The sequence below is a fragment of the Syngnathus scovelli genome, chromosome 12, assembly GCF_024217435.2.
Source record: "Syngnathus scovelli strain Florida chromosome 12, RoL_Ssco_1.2, whole genome shotgun sequence".
Lineage (NCBI taxonomy): Eukaryota > Metazoa > Chordata > Actinopteri > Syngnathiformes > Syngnathidae > Syngnathus > Syngnathus scovelli.
In genome coordinates this window covers 12,562,486-12,580,059 of record NC_090858.1, presented here as the reverse complement: position 1 = coordinate 12,580,059, position 17,574 = coordinate 12,562,486, and the positions used below count along the sequence as shown (strand labels likewise).

The window sequence follows — 17,574 nt, the reverse complement described above, 5'->3', positions numbered from 1 at the left end:
ATAAAAAACGTTTTTTGTGACCTTTTTAAAATATGTATATAAAAACAACAACAACAACAACAACAACAACAACAACAACAACAACAACAACAACAACAACAACAACAACTCAAGTTTAGCCTCCTGCTACCTGTGGCTTGAAAAAGATGGAAGTGCAGGTCTTTGGAGGCAGGGCCAGCTAGATGGGGGCGTTCCCTTCCTGTGATTTGTAGCCAATGAGCGCTGAGGAGCTGCAACTCCACTGCCAGTCGTTCGCTCCGTCAGTCAGTTTGTCAGTGGCAAAGTGCAATCAGTGGCCAAGCGTACGGACGTCAGCTTGATTTTTCCAGCGGTCCTTGTGGAACTCCTTTGCGGGGAGAGGCTGTACAATCCTCGGCAGTGCTCCGAGATTGTACGGCTCTGCCCGGATCCCCAAGCGAGCGTCCGTCCGTCGAACTGCTGCTGCCCGACTCACCTTCACTCTTCAGCCTGCGATCAGCACGCACTTTGTGTTCTTGCCTTGAAGTTTGTTTGTTTGTTTGTTTGTTTGTTTGTTTGTTTGTTTGTTTGTTTGTTTGTTTGTTTGTTTTCTTTTGGTTTTGTTGGGTTGGACACTCGGGCGCAATTGTTGTCCTTAATAAGATGACAGCAGACAAGGAGAAGAAGAGGTAAGACGACATAGATTTTTTCTTTTCTTTAAAATGTTCTACTTGTAAAACGTGTCGACGGCTGTTGTTCGTTTTCAAATAACCTGAGGTGGCCTTTAATGCTCGAACGTGGAGATGGAAAGTTGAAAGTGAAAGTTTTTCCAAGGCACAAAGTGAAGTTCGTTTCAAAGACCCGGCTGGCGCCGGACACTTGATTATGTTGGGCACCTGCCCAATCCAAGCAACACGAATTTTCGGACTTTACAATCCTTGCCGTGACGTTTAATAGTAATGACGATGTAATCAGTCGGTTGATTGTTTTTGTAGTTTGCAGCAGCGTTGCATCACGATGCTTATTTTACATTCAGATCTGAGTTCATTCGAATACCAAACGCAAACTCTTCTTTAGGGGGTCCAGCACTCATTTAGTGTTACTTGCATTTTTCTGATTTGAAAGCTTCTGATGCAATAGTTAATTTGATTGCTAAATGAATGTGCAAATGTGCAACCACCCCTCCATATAATCACTAAAACATTCATTTTATTGTCACAGAGTGGCCGCAAATATACATACATACTATTTTGCTCTCTAAGATGGTGGTTGCAGTTACATTATTAATTTAATTTCTTGATTTTTTTTGTTTGTTTTAAATGTGACGTTAAATCTCCCTCGTGGGGTAAAATAGGAAAAAGAAAAGGCTGAATAACAGTGTCTTTATGGCTTTGTGCATTTAAATTATTGAAAGGTAAAGTTGACAGGTCTATTTTTAGTCAGTGTGTGTATGTGCGTGCGTGTGCGCGTGTGTGGTGCGCGTGTGTGTCAAACTCTTTCATGGAATAGTGATGTGGATGTTGAACCCTATCACCTGGGGAGGAAAAAAGGGATATTCAACCCTCAGAAGTGCGGCTGTTGAACCTTTGTGCGTAAACAGGGTTTGTGTGGGTATTGAACCACTTCACTGGAAAAAAGTGTGGATGCGGACAAAAATGTGGCAATTAAAAAACGTCGAACCGTTTGAGCAGTAAACTTGTGGCTGTCGAAATGTGTGTGCGTGGGAAAATTGTGTGGATGTCGAGGCCTTTGCCTGGCAAACGCTGCGTGGCCTCCGTGTGCAACCAATTTGCACACAAGGCTCAAGATGAACAAAAGGAAAGAGGGGAAATGACAGACTTTGGTGAGGGGGCGAGCAGGCGGAAGGGGCTCGTGAGGAAGCGTCTTGATGGAATTTGTGGCTGTGATGTGCTTGCTTTTTTTCTGGTTCACTTTGTCCTGACGTCCATGACATCATCTTCATCGTCGTCGTCTTATTGGTCGTCATCTTGGCCCTGGTCTTTGTTGTTCTTTAAAGACACACATTCACGTTGTCACTGTGGCGTGCGTGTTGCAGCCGACTGACATCGAGCCACGAGTGTGTGTGAGCGTGTGCGTGTGTGTGTGCGTGCGTGTGTGTCTGTGTGTGTGTGTGTGTGTGTGTGAGCGTGTGCGTGTGTCTGTGTGTGTGTGTGTGTGTGTGGGGGGGGGGGCTGTATATAGAACAGCCCAACACATACATTCTGTGGCCTGCTGCTCTTCCTCGTCAGCACCTTCGGCCATTTTAGGCAAGCTGCAGGCCAGCAAATGTGCATTCATCAGTGGACTCAGTATGCTAACTTACAGTCGCTCCGCTAACGCTAGCAAGAGTCAAATGGTGGAAAGTTTGCTGGCGGTCTGCTGAGATGATGTGGAGTTTGACGCCCATCCAGAAAGGGCTGCCGGCTGGCCACACTTTGGTTTTGTGCTTGTGGTCAAACTGCAGGTAAACAAGCTGCCTCACCTGTCCCCACCTTTCACGAGGGAGCTTATTCTTCCCCCTGGTGGCGTCTAAAACTGCACCTACTACATCCCTCTGGTTTGATATTTTGCAGCTTTTGACATGATTGTCACAATATCTCGCACCTTTTGACCGAGCCTTTTGTCTTGTGTGACCTGCATCAGATTTTTTTCTGCTGTAGTTCCAATGTCTGTCGCAGGCGGTTCGGTATGTGGATCTGATTTGTAGCCCATTCTTTTGTAGTCTGGACGCTCAGCTGGCGCTCATCCGAGCTGGACGTCACATGACCATTGCCACCATACATCTACGGCCGACTCACGCTCCCTCTGTCCGTGTATCCTTTTTGTCCGTCGCTCCCTGACTGATCGCCGCCATTTCTTGCGCTAAGCGTGCCCTGCCCTGCCCTGCGCGTCCTCCGGCGGCTGAAACGAGTCAGACTCCAGCCGTGCTATTTTTAACTCCTATCAAACAAATCCCTTTGGTTTCCCGCGCGTGAGTTGAACGTCAAGGTCAGAACATGAAAAGTGTCGCGTGACGCTGGTCGAGTGGCTAGAAAGTGGAGCGGGTTGACGGAAAGTTGCAATGCAGCCAGGCGAAGGTGACGGACGGCCGATCCAGTTGGCCAACATTCAACACCGGCCTGCGTTTCGTTGTTTGACTACTCTATCATCAAACAATCCCAAACGAGGGTTATTGCTTAAGAAACTGTCATCTGAAAAACTACTTTTGCCATGCCGGTCTGTTTGTATCTGTTCGCGTAGTATATTACAAGATTCTCCTGGACTCTCCCTCTCTCGCGTACATGTACACGCACGCACACTTTGAGGCTGATGTCATGTGACCTGACATGTTAATTAGCAGCCGGCCTGGACCCATTAACAAGACAGCCTCAGTCCGCGGTGGGAGATGTTGTCATGTTTTTGGCGGAACATCTTGTTACCGCGGTTACGTCACATGTTCCCCACCAGCGGGCAGAAGATTTCAACGTGCGCTCACAATCAGGAAAGGCAATAGAAATAGCGAGCCGAGCGCGCAGGCCTCAAGTCAATAACGATGACGCGGCCTTCCCATGCCAAGGCCTCCTTTTACACAGGGCGCCATTAGCGCTAGTAATAGCATCAATCCTTTTTTTTTTTCCCCTCCGCATGCCTCTTGTGCGTACCTTCCAGCTTTGCGCATTCTCCCATCCAGACTTTGTACACGTGTGCAACCTCGGAATGTGTGCACAGCCCCCAAAGAAGTCTGGCTGGCTGTAAATGACGGCCCAACGACTTTTCTGAAGCTAATCAATGTGTCGTCACCGGTGAGACGTCGATCAAAGAGCCGTGGGGCACACAAAGACAGTCGAGTTGTTTCTTGGCCCGATTTTGTTCCTTCCCAACCAGGGACAACAAACGACTCAACTCAAGTAAGCATTGCTTGTCGGCCCAGTTGTTGTGTGATGGTGCCAGATTCTCGCCTTAGACGATTAACTTTGAAAGGAATCGTTGGTGGGACAGAATCGCCAAGGATGCTACTGTGTGTGCGCCTTGGCGAAAAACCTGTTCAGTGTGTGTGTGTGCGCGCACATCTGACCAAGTGAATGAGTGAATTAATGAGTGAAAGTGAGATTGTGAGCGAGTGTGCTCGTGCATGAGTGTGTATATTGATGTCTCCTTGCTCCGCCCTCCTGGCTTCTCGTTTGGTATTCCGACTCGTTAGGCTTGCAAAGGCCACCTGTGCTCCCTTCCCTTCAACCCCCCGCCTCTATCCATTGCCTCTGTGCTCGCCTCAATCGCCTGGGTCCGCCGAGTAGCTTTGTTTATTTGTGCGCGCTTGTATGTGCGCACTTTTCGTCTCTTTCATGGCCTATCACAGTCATCAGTCTCCTGATTGAGCTCAATATGGGGCCCCAGAGTGGGATGGCTTTTTGTCTCTGTCCCTATGTGTACTGTGTGACTGCGTGCGTGCACTGTGCAACTGCGTGCGTGTTTGTGACTGTGTGTGTGTGTGTGTGTGTGTGCGTGTGCGTGTGCGTGTGCGTGTGCGTGTGCGCGTGCGCGTGCGCGCGCGCGTGCGTGCGTGCGTGCGTGCGTGCGTGCGTGTGTGTGTGTGTGCGTGCGTGTGTGTGTGTGTGTGTGTGTGTGTGTGTGTGTGTTTCCAGAACGGCGTGTTCTATGGGATCACAGATTAGCCAAACTTGTATTGTTACGGTGTTTGTTTGTCGGACAGGCCCTCCGCTGCAGGAAGGCCAACTGTAAGCAAGGAAAGGTGTGTGTGTGTGCGTGCGCGTACGCGCTCTTTGTTGTGCAATATTGCCTTGGTTTCTTTATTCACTGGGTGGCAGTCTGGCGAGTGCTGCTTACTTCTGCCACAATTCAAGTACCGTAATTTCTGGACAATGAACTGTACTTGATTATACGACGCACCAGCTATAATGAGGGGAAAATCTTGTGTTCATATATAAGCCGCACCGGACTATAAGCAGCAGGTGTTTTAATGTGTAATTATCATTTGTAAGAGAATGTACACAAAGGGGATTGTTAGAAAAGAGATACTTCTTTGAGGACGCAAACGTTTTATTAACATAACGTTTATGACAGAGAAGAAGAAGCTCTGCAAACATACAAACATGCCTAAATCTCAGCGACGACTATAATAAACTTAATTTGCAGGGAACACTAGCAACACACAACTAATAATAAATAAAATGGGACCACTGACAGGGGAAAAATTGGCAATGCGATATGAGCTACACATAAAGCTGGATAAAAAAACTAAAAAGGGTGACGCAACAAGATGTCGTCAACAATAGCCCAACGCCCTCTAGTGGCCGGAAGTAACAGCTACAGTAGCTTCAGCAGCTCTCTTTCCTTCATTGAGCTGAATCTCTCCCTTCATTAAGAGCCAATCTCTCCCTTTAACTTAAAAGCGGCATCATATGCATTTCTGTTGTCTCCCCCTCCCCCCTCTTATAATGAGGGTTCGTGAATAAAAGCTTCCTTTCTCCGGTAATGTCCGTCTTGATCTCGTTCTGTCTCTTGTTCGTGTCAATTGTACGGCACTATTTGCCTGGCGGACGGACATGCGATCAACACACCACTCTTCTCCCCAGTGACCGTGTGTCTGGTCACATATTCCTCCGCCCAGCAAAGCAGTACCACACAACAGCAGTCCACAACCTTTTCACTAACGTGTTTAAGTGTATCAGACATGACAAAAATCACGAAAAATACGCCTTACCGGAAAATACGGTACATTTGTTTTCTTTTGTTTTGAAAATGTGCATGAAAGGTCACCATGCTTTGCACAGCAGAAACATGAACTGCAGTAAAGGGGAAAAATTGACTATGCAAAGTATGTAACCGTATCGCTTTTGGAATCGGCCTGTCAGGCTTTGGACCCCAACAGCCATTTTGAATCCAAGGCAGTCTTGTTTTGGCATCACTTTCTGACATTTTGTTTAACTTTCTTCTCGCCCGAAAACAAGTGTGGCAACAACTTAAACACACGCACAGCTCTCTTACTAATAAATGTGTGTTCACACACATGACTTTGTAACGCAACCTTCCCGAGGCCAACCACACACACACAGCATGTGTGTGCGTGTGTGTGTGTGTGTGTGTGTGTGTATGTGTGTGCGTTTGAATGTAAACAGCAAAGCGCTGGCTGGTGGCACCTTGCAGGTGAAAGGGCGATGATGTTTCACATGAACGTTAGCATGCACACATGTGTGATAAAGTAAAACTGAGTGTGTGTGTGCATTGGCATTGGCATTGGCATTGGCATTGGTAGGCCCTTAATGTGATTGTGTGTGACAATGAATCACTGCTTCTCAATAATATTATGTTAGTGCCCTAGGAACTAGTGTTGTCACAAGAACCGATACTTTCGGTACCAATTTGGTACCAACACGCAAAAAATACGTCGATACCTGCTTTTTTGTGGTACAGAATATTTAACTTTTCACTCGGCAAGCTGTGTCGATTCTTGCCGGAACTGAAGGGCAGTATACGCATGCAAGCAGCACGGGGGAGCAGTCAACGGCGCTGAAGAAGAAGAAAACTTTCGGTCTTTCATAACAATGCCTTCAGCAAGTGGGAGTGGAAGTACAACACGCCGGCTTGTTAAGAAGCCAAGTTGCTCAAAGAGTGGTGTGTGGAAATATTTTGCATTCGAGGCGGATGCAACCGGAGCAATTATAGATTTGTCCGTTTGCTATCACTGTTCTGCCATGTTACGTTATAAATACGTCAACCCGAATATGCCTATGTGCCGTCATTTCAGCATGAGTCAGCTGGGGCGATATGGTTACCAAACATATTTAATGTCAAACACAGACAACTTGCGCAGACAAAGACTTAAATATACAAAATTACACATGTTGAGGGTGTGCGCGCGAGCCATCTTGGCTAGCAGATGAATTAGTGATTTTAAAAGTACCATATTTTTCGGACTAAAAGTCGCTCCGGAATATACCTCGCATTAGCCATAAAATGCACAAAGTGAAAAAAAACATACCGTAATTGCCGGACTATAAACCGCACCGAATTATAAACCGCACCAGCTAAAATTCAGGGATATTTCAGTTTTTTTCTTACATAAGCCGCACCGGTCTATAAGCCGCACGTGCACACGAGTTTTTTTTACAAAAAAAGACAGTACATAGAAAGCCTTACGTTTTAATAACATACTTGAACATGTCTTTCTAAACATTGCCTGTGACGCAGCAGCAACGCGGAAGTGTGCACGCGAGTTATTAGCAAAGAAAGACTGAACACAGAAAGTTTTTTTAAAGCTTTAATAACATACCTTAACATTTCTATCCAAACACTGCCTGTGACGCGGCAGTAATACCGCAGCAACACGGAAGTAACACAGCAAAGTCACTGAGACGCGGCGGTAACACAGCACTAACAGGGCTGGTTAAAAAAAAGATACCAGTAAAATTAAAAAAAAAAGAGCCGTCTTCATCTTCCTCCTGTGCACTGAAACCATCGAAGTCTTCCTCCTTAGTGTCCGATTGGAATAGCGTTAGATATCCTTCGCCTCACACTTTCTCAGTCTGTCTTTCGTCGTCGGTTTTATGCATTTCTTCGAGTGTGAAAGGGGTCTGTTCATGCTAATCTTAGTCATGCACGAAGCGCTAAATTACATTAAACTAGCAAGCGACACGTATAGCTTAAAAGCGGCATCATATGCATTTCTTTTGTCCCCCATAATGACGGTTTGTGTATAAAAGCTTCCTGTCTTTGTGTGAACGCGGGTGTGTGCGTGATGCGCGAAATGTAAACACAAACGAGCACGTCTTCTTCGGCGCATTATCTCTTCTTCGTCTGTCTCGCTCTTGCTTCCTGCTAGAGCGCCCCCTGGAGACCGGAGGCCGTAAAAATCCATAAGTACGCTCCAGAGTAGACACAAGATAATGTCATCAACATCGACTGCCTTTGGCTTAAAAGCGGCATCATATGCATTTCTTTTGTCCCCCATAATGACGGTTTGTGTATAAAAGCTTCCTGTCTTTGTGTGAATGCGGGTGTGTGCGTGATGCGCGAGACGATCAAAACACAAACTGGCACGTCTTCTTCGGCGCATTATCTCTTCTTCGTCTGTCTCGCTCTTGCTTACTGCTAGAGCGCCCCCTGGAGACCGGAGGCCGTAAAAATCCATAAGTACGCCCCAGAGTAGACACAAGATAATGTCAGCAACATCGACTGCCTTTGGCTTAAAAGCGGCATCATATGCATTTCTTTTGTCCCCCATGATGACGGTTTGTGTATAAAGGCTTCCTTTCAGTAATGTCCGTCTTGATCGCGTTCTGCGTGATGTACGAAATGTAAACACAAACTAGCACGTCTTCTTCGGCGCATTATCTCTTCTTCGCCTGTGTCACTCTTGCTTCCTGCTAGATCGCCCCCTGGAGGCCGGAGGCCGTAAAAATCCATAAGTACGCCGCGCCGCCGTTTAAGGTTCAAAGTAACCTTCTGAATAAAATGCATTAAAAGTTCACATTCATTACAACTTGTTTTTGGTGAGCAAAATGTCAGAAGAATTGAATTTAAATGCTGATTGATTGGATTTTAATACAATGCAGATGGTCCAAACAGCGCCACTGCTTTGTGTAATATCTGAGTGACATGGCAGAGTAAGAGAAAGGGTTTAGAGCACAGGTGTCAAACTCAAGGCCCGGGGGCCAGATACGGCCCGCCACATCATTCTATGTGGCCCGCGAAGACAAATTGTGCATCAAATTCGTGTGTCATTACTAGAATTGCAAATTGTCTTCACTTTTAATATCTTTTTTTAAAATATTTGGCTAGTTATTACTCGTCTGATTTGAAAACGAGTTATTTGTCAGTTTGTTTTGTAGCTTTTACTGTATATAATAGTGTTAAGAGTAAAAGTGATCAAGTCATCACAAAAATCACGAAAAAAATCTTATATAAGCCGCACCTGACTATAAGCCGCAGGGTCCAAAATTTTGGCTTATAGTCCGGAAATTACGGTATATAAATCGCTCTGGAGTATAAATCGCATTTTGGGAGAAATTTATTCAACAAAATCCAACACCAAGAACAGACATGAAAGAGCAACAACATGCTAAACGATACGGTATGCTAACGTGACAAACACAAAGCTGAGAATGGGCCTGACGTAACATTGACAGTTATCCAAATAACTATAACATAAATAACACCCCCACCCACCACTTCACTGTGACTAGAAATAGTATAATTTGTCTGAAAAGTCGTTGTAAGTGCATAAAAATGCAACCTTGTTCATTGGTATTTACTTATTTACCAGAGGACGTGAAGGCAGCTTTAGCTCCCCTCCACACACACAAGCACGCGCGCGCACGCACACACACACGACGCCAGTGTCACTCCGTCACTCCCACGTTAAGCAACTCTGTTCAATTTCCATCAGCCATTTTTGTAGTTGCCAAGTCACGAGGCTCCAGGAGAGTTTGCCCTGTTCATGAATGAATGAAACTTGATCAAACACTGGCATTTGGTTAAAGTCTTTTTGATGAAGCACTCTACGTTGTTGTCTGTCGAAGCAAGAACACGCTGATTGTCAATTTGGAATGTGCTTAAGTTCCACATCTGGCAGATAACTCGGCTCAAAGTTCATCTTGCTCTGCCTTTAACTGAATGTTGATAATTGCGCACAAAGTAGTTAGCAATGTTGTGATTTGCTGAGCTCTGCTCAGAAGGTGGAAACTCTCTAACTTGTTTTGTTTTGTATTTTTGTCCCATTTATCAGAAGGCAGTCCTTGTAAGTACCTAGCTTAAACAGCCTATTGTCTACCACCACGTAACAACAGACTGTTATTATTACTGTAAATCACTTTCACCGCAGTTAAATGTAGCTCACTGTTTGGGTTGGACGGTAGCTGTTAGCTGATGTTTTCTAGCTGACCTTTTTTTGTAGCTGAGAAACTTTATACTGATCAGAGACGGTACCGCTAACCTGTTACAATGTAAAGTGTACAAAACTGAAAAAATGTGTGTGTCGACCTTTGACCTCTGAGCCCAGAATTGCCTGCGGGTAAATGTAAAACCGATTTTCACCATCGCGAGTGGGTCGGGATCAGAGCCCTGGGGTTCACCACACTCGCAAAACAGGAAGCTTTTCACCGGATTGCCCGTGATCACTTGGTCACTTGCTAAGCTTGCAGACAGGAATTGGCCGGCTGGCGGGTGGGCACATCAGAAGAGTGGGCGGCCACACCAGGAGCCACAGCCGCCACTATCGGCAGCCCATTGTTAGGCATCCTGCGACTATGTACGTATACAATGGATGCACGCAATTAAAGCGTGAGCATTGTTGCCCAGGTCCACAGGTCGTGTCCTCTCCGTCATGTGCATTTCTTGATGGCGGCGGCCGTGTTGCGTGTGCAGCCAGTCACAACATTGACGGCGCCACACAAAAAGATTCATTTGGATGCTTCTGACAGTTTTGAAATGCAAGAACGAACCGTCATAACGTGTCATTGTCGGTGCTTGTGTCACTTAGGAGCAGCTCGGAGCGTCGTAAGGAGAAGTCTCGTGACGCCGCTCGCTGCCGCCGCAGTAAAGAAACAGAAGTCTTCTACGAGCTGGCTCACCAGCTCCCGCTGCCGCACAGCGTCAGCGCTCACCTGGACAAAGCATCCATCATGAGGCTCGCCATCAGCTTTCTGCGCACGCGACGACTCTTTGCCACAGGTACGCCTTGCAATCGTTCCAATTTGACAGATGACAAGGCCGTTTGCCACAGGTACGCCTTGCAATCGTTCCAATTTGACAGGTGACAAGGCCGTTTGCGGCTCGTGGGGGGAGGAGTCAGTTGACATCAAGCAGATAGACGGGCGGACAGAGAGGCTGTTCCCGACCCCCCGATGGAATTGGAAGGTGGTGGCGAGGTTGACTCTTAACCTGAGTGGGAAAGAAAAGTGAGGCTCAAAAACGGCCAACTTTAAATCATGTAGCTTTTGTGCCAACAAAGACAGACTGTGTGGTGAAGAAAACGTCGGCTGCGTGTTTGCAATGCGTTAGGACAGGAGCGGGCGGCTATATGTGCTTACGTGAGACATATCATGGAGAATAAATTTTTTTTGCTTACTTGGAGTCTCCAAGATTGTAGAAAAGTGTCATCTATCCCTCCAGGTGTTGCAGAGATACTTTTATGATCTGTTTGGGGGCTATTTTTTACTCCGTTGAGTTTTTTTCCATTTTCTGTTGTATTTTTATCTATTACGTCACATCCTTTGGGGCGGAACTACCAAACAAGGTAATGGGTGTGGCTAAACGGTTTAGCAAATTCTTGATTACTCTGAGAGACTTTTGTAGTCCAAACAACTCAAGAATAGCGAAGTGGAGAGATCAAAATGTTCCGTGGTTGGATGTATCAATCAACACAACTCATTGCCTGGTCAAATTAATTTTTTCAAGCAGTGTTTCCACATCTGTGGGCAAAGTCCTGCTTGTTGAAAGACGAGTGTTTCAGAAATCTTTTGTCAGTATAGAGAAGTATTCGCCAAAAGACTTTGTTTTGTTGATGGTTCAGTTCTTTCAATCTATGGAAACGACAGACGCAGTTTCTGTCGAACATCACGCCATCAATATAATATCCACTTTAGAGGACCCTCACTCTGGAATAAGCTACCAATCCATATCCGATCCATATCTGCACAGGCTGCTTTTACAAAGCACCTGAAACACCACCTTCTCCACTCATGATCCTACCAGTCCATAATTACTCCACCACACTCAGCTGATCCATACTATGATCATCAACTTAAACCACAATTTTGACTCAGATTCTTCCTTGTTTTGTTTTGTTATTTTCTGTTTACAGTTCTTCTGTTCCCTTTTAGCTATTCCTATCTGGTGTCTCTTTGATTGCTTCAACATCATTAAGTGTCTATTTTGTTTCGCTTGTTTATTTTTGTATCGTGTATCTGTTTATGTATGTATACATACACACTCGTATATATGCATATATAAATATGACAAATTAATATTTAGCTTGTTATGCTTTTGTTTATTTACTTATATATATATATATATATATATATATATATATATATATATATATATATATATATATATATATATATATATATATAAGCCCTAGGCTTCGTCTCCCTCCTTTGCACTGTTATTGCTATAATAATATGTGCTAAACAATAAACTAAAACTAAACAGTAAAGCGGTAAGCTTGAGATGAAAGAAAATATTAAACTGTATTTCACTTTAATAATATTGCGTGTCTATGCACTCTTTTTCAAAGCATTAGCCTCAGTCTTACTGATTTTAGAGCTGTGCACTGCGTTTTCACTCCTTGTGGGCGTATTTTGAGTAGTTATGTCAGATGAATTGCATCGAAGGTGCTGTGTTATTCTTGGGTGACACAATAATGTGTTGAATGCATCGGTTAGCTTCTCGCTAACGCTAACATTAGCTTACTGGTTAACTTGACTGCAGTGCTCTTTTACGAGACGTGTTCATAAATATTGTGAGGGGATTTATTTTGTTACGTGTTATGTATGGTTATATGGACAAGACTTTTACTGTTCACATCTTTTAATCAATCCAGAAGTTTGCGGCGCAAGTAAACGCTACCTCGGTTAAAAAACTACAAATATGTCGACAGGAAAGGGAGGTGCACACATTGCCACCTGGAGGGTGTGGGGTGTGAAGTATCTCATTTGCATTTAAAGAGACCGCACCAAAACGGCTTGCTCTCAGCTGCACTTAAGAACAAGTATAAAAGAGGGACCTGTGATGCTATCAAAACGAGGAATTCAGACACAAGCATCGCTGGTCCACTTTATATAGACCACAACTGAATGAGTAAAACTTAAAACAGAAGAATTTACAAACATGCTTTAAGTGCCCCGTCATGTTTTGTGCATCACCCATTTGCATTGAATTCACAGCACAAGTTGTGAAAGGAGTGACGTGCAAAAGATGGGAAGAAATGTCATTGGAGCCATGCTTAGGACTCGTACACGTACACGTGGGGCTTACGCTTGCCTGTGGGACGGAAGCACACGCACACACGCACGCAATTTGTCAGCCACCAAGTCGCCACTTCTTCCTCCTCTGTGTTATTTTGATTCCTAAACTGGATCAAAACGAGCGCTATTGTTCTCACATTCCTGAAAGCGTCAGCGTGGACGTCCAGCTGAGCTTTATTTTGAGTTGTCTGCTTCGTTTTATTTTACGTGGTGATAGTTTTGATGCCAAACCAATTAAATGTATGCGTTGGCCGCTTCACCTGTGTGGATTCAATCAGTCTTTGCCTTGGCCTTCACAAACGGAAATTAAATTATTTCAAGTTACAAGTGGTCTTAAATGTAGATTTTGCTAAATGAATGCATTCTTGTTCGAATGCATTGTCCTGTGTCTTTGCTGGGGGTTTTCTTAGATCAATTGGACCATGTGGCAAGTGGACTACCATAATTTCCGGACTATAAGTCGCGTTTTTTTTTCATAGTTTGGGTGGGGGGACGACTTATACTCTGGAGCGACTTGTATATGGGTTTTTTTTCACTAATTTTTACTTGATCATTAAGACATCACTTCCTTACAAGTATAGTTGACCATTTCCCATGTTATTTTTAGTATAGTTGATCACTTCACATGCTTTTATATCTTTATCTTGAACATATTCAAAACATAAAAAGTAGAGAAAACATCAAATAAAGCAATTAACACTTTAAAGCACCATATCCAAGTCCACTGTCTGCTGTATGTACACTTGCTCCATTTTTGCTCTTCTTATATTTATTATTATTATTTATTATTTGTTTATTTATCATTTATTCAACACTCTTATTTATTCATTGTTTGTTCCTTCTTGGTTTTTTTGTGTTGCTTGTATGCATATGTGTACTATCTCACCGAGGGATAGTGGGAACGTAATTTCAATCTCTTTGTGTGTCTTAGTATATGAAAAAAAAAGACGATAAAGCAGACTTTGACTTTGATGAAACAACCAAATAAACAAAACAAAAAACTACATCTGAAAAAAATTATATTTTCAGACGAAACTGGATGAGGGCGCTCTAAATTTCACCGTTGGCCGTGACTCATCAACTGGGTGGGCTTAAGAAAAATGGCACCAAAAAGATACTCATATTTTGCAGGTTACAAACTTCAAGTTGTAAAATATGCAGCTGAAAACAGTAATCGAGCAGCAGAAAGAAAGTTTGGAGAACCGTGATGTACCAATGGATTACTATTTCAAGTGACGTCAGTGGCGCGGCGCGGCGGTTGTTTACATAAAGGACAAACGTACCTACGTAAGGACTACCGGCATCATTAGCGGTGATCATTTCTAAGTGACACGGAGGACAAAGAGTTAGAAGGAATTAAGGATTTGGAGTGACATAGAAGGTTTGAAAAACTAATATGGCTTTTACGCACGCCCGGTCCTGCTCTACTGAGTCGGGGGCCGGCGCTCGGCCGAGTGGCTGTCCGCGAACGGTGCGTGGGGCTCGGACATGGCCATTACGCACGCCCGGTCCTATGCCATGGAGCTCTCGTGTCTGGAAGTCCACGCCGCCACACGTTTGAAAGTTTGTTTTGTTTAATAAAGAGCCGTTTACCAAACCCACGTCTATCCTTGTACTTTGTTAACGCTACAATATAGTTATATACTAGATCTGTGAAATAAAGACGAGGCTGACGTCAGGGCGCACGCGCGGCGATGTTGACAAAGGACGAGGAATTTGATCGATGGATTTAATGGATTTAAAATGCACGGATGGTTTGATATTATTGGCTTATATTATAGTTATTGGAAATATAGTTTATCGTTATATGAGCCTGTGGAATATTTTGAAGTGCAAGCGCCCTCAGCCGCGCGCACCCATTGTTGACAAAGAACGATCGATGGATTTAATGAATTGGAGTGACACCGATGGTTTTATAAACATGTTATTCATGTAATAGTTGTCCTTAATCACTCTATATTTTACGTCAGGCCCGTTCTCAGCTCTTTGTGTTTGTCACGTTAGCATACCTATCGTTTAGCCTGTTGTTGCTATTTAATGGAGTGACACCGATGGTTTTATAAACATGTTATTCATGTAATAGTTGTCCTTAATCACTCTATATGTTACGTCAGGCCCGTTCTCAGCTCTTTGTTTGTGTTTGTCACGTTAGCATACCTATCGTTTAGCCTGTTGTTGCTATTTAATGAATTGGAGTGACACCGATGGTTTTATAAACATGTTATTCATGTAATAGTTGTCCTTAATCACTCTATATGTTACGTCAGGCCCGTTCTCAGCTCTTTGTTTGTGTTTGTCACGTTAGCATACCTATCGTTTAGCCTGTTGTTGCTATTTAATGAATTGGAGTGACACCGATGGTTTTATAAACATGTTATTCATATAATAGTTGTCCTGTTACGTCAGGCCCGTTCTCAGCTCTTTGTTTGAGTTTGTCACGTTAGCATACCTATCGTTTAGCCTGTTGTTGCTATTTAATGAATTGGAGTGACACCGATGGTTTTATAAACATGTTATATTCATGTGATAGTTGTCCTTAATCACTCTATATGTTACGTCAGGCCCGTTCTCAGCTCTTTGTATGTGTTTGTCACGTTAGCATACTTATCGTTTAGCCTGTTGTTGCTATCGTTTAGCCCAGGGGTGGGCAAACTTTTTGACTTGCGGGCCGAATTGGGTTCTAAATTTTGACCGGGGGGCCGAACCAGGAGCAGATGGATGTAGTGTTTGTGTGAAGTAATATAAACGACCTGTAAAGGTCATTGCATAAAAGGTTTTGGCCTTTAGTAGGTAGTAAAGCATGGATATTCAAAAAAAGTTTTTTGAAAACAAATGCATTTATTAACAGCATTAAAAAAAAAATCCCTAAAAAACTGCTATCAGTGATTCTCATAATATACAACACTGTTATTATGAATAACAGTCTCCATCACTTCAGTGCCTGGAGATCAGATTAATGAAAGATGTTTATTTTATGAGATCACATCAAACGGCAAACATTCTGACCAAATATATCATCTTGAAGAATCGGTGAAAGCATACATCCAAATAAAGTAATCAAAACGGCAACACGGTGAGGGGTATCTGAAAATCAGAGCAGAGTTTTAACTCACAAAACCTGGTAACAGAGGTGAGGAAATAGGAAACACTTCCTTAAAGTAAGCCTTAAGAACTTTACAGGTTAAGATTAGTCACAAATAGGTGGTGCATCAATGTCCTTGAGCATCCTGCATTGTTTGAAAATGAGAATGGTCGCTAGTTTCAATCCCTGCTATTTGTACAGATCATATTCAAAATGCATTTTTTTACAACAAACTTGAAAGCCTCCCCTTCATTTTCAGTGGGAACAGTGTTGTTGGTCTCCCTTTTTTTGCTAGTGTGTCATAGTCTGGAGTAAAATTTGTTGTAGCAATTCTTCGGAGAGATCCAAGGTGTTGGTCCGTTTACCTAGATCTGTGACGGGTTGATGTTCATGTGGCTGAACGTCACGTCGCGTACGTCGAGCCAAATTGGGAACTCTTTTTAAACACTCGGCACTCAGTGTCCACCTTGCTTTTCCTTGGGCGACTCATTTTAATGGAAGGATTCCAGGGGAAGGTTTGTGGGTGGCTTTAGCGTAAAACTGTATCCGAAAGCTCGGCGTGCAAATTACAAGAATGCTGTCGTCACAACCCATGCTCTAAATTCGGCACTGATGCAAATAGAGCGCGAGTGCGCCATTTCCGTACTACTGAGTACGTACACGCACTTGTGAGTCATTGCAGGCAAAATGACCGAAACATTTTTTTTTAATAATACAATTTATTTAGGGTTGGCGGGCCGGATTAAACGGTCCCGTGGGCCGGATGTGGCCCGCGGGCCGTAGTTTGCCCATACCTGGTTTAGCCTGTTGTTGCTCGTTCATGACTGTTTTTGGTGTGGGATTTTGTCGAATAAATAGCCCCCAAAATGCGACTTACACTCCGGAGCGACTTGTATATGTTTTTTTTTCACTTTTTGGGGCATTTTATGGCTGGTGCGACTTATACTCCGGAGCGACTTATAGTCCGGAAAATACGGTATATTGTTTTGTCTGCTGTTTGCGCTGCTTTCAGTCAGGTGCATAAATACTGTTGTCATCGTTTTGGTGGTTCAACCGCAGACCTGAAGGTTAAATTTGAGGGGATTTCCCCTCAAATCAGGTGATCAGGGGGAATGTGGTGGCTGGAAGGGGGAATAAGAGAGGGCAGGGCGGGCAGAAAGTGCAGGCGAGGACACTGCCAGATGAGTGTTGCGATTAAAAAGTGAGCGAGATCCAACGAGAGATTGGCAAGGAAGTGGAGGACTCTGCCCAACGGCAGACGACTGCTGGCATTATTGCACTTAGCCATAACAGCCCCGCGACGTGGCGCCAACATGCTAACACGCACGCGCACACTGCATACTGGACTTGTAGTTATCATTTACTCCCATATTTCCAGACCATTTGCTCATCTTTTCGCTTTTGCTGTAATGTATCATACTGAAAAAAATATAACTTGAATGTCAAATGTGGAACTACATATTCATTAAGAAGCTCGGCTAGGCTAGGCTAGGCCGTTGCCGTGTGCCTCAAAAGATGACAGACAGCAGCACACTGGTCTCACTGGTCAATGTTGGTGGACAAAGACTT

General features: G+C 44.0%; 1 protein-coding gene across 1 annotated transcript in view; it reads left to right on the top strand.

Moving 5' to 3' along the window:
- The first annotated feature begins 246 nt into the window (after positions 1-246).
- epas1b (endothelial PAS domain protein 1b) overlaps positions 247-17,574 on the top strand; it is a 31,752-nt gene continuing 14,424 nt past the window's right edge. The window contains exons 1-2 of the mRNA XM_049735142.2: positions 247-647; positions 10,436-10,626. Coding sequence (XP_049591099.1) covers positions 622-647; positions 10,436-10,626 — 217 coding nt within the window. The 5' untranslated portion in view covers positions 247-621. The remainder of the gene's footprint in view (positions 648-10,435; positions 10,627-17,574) is intronic.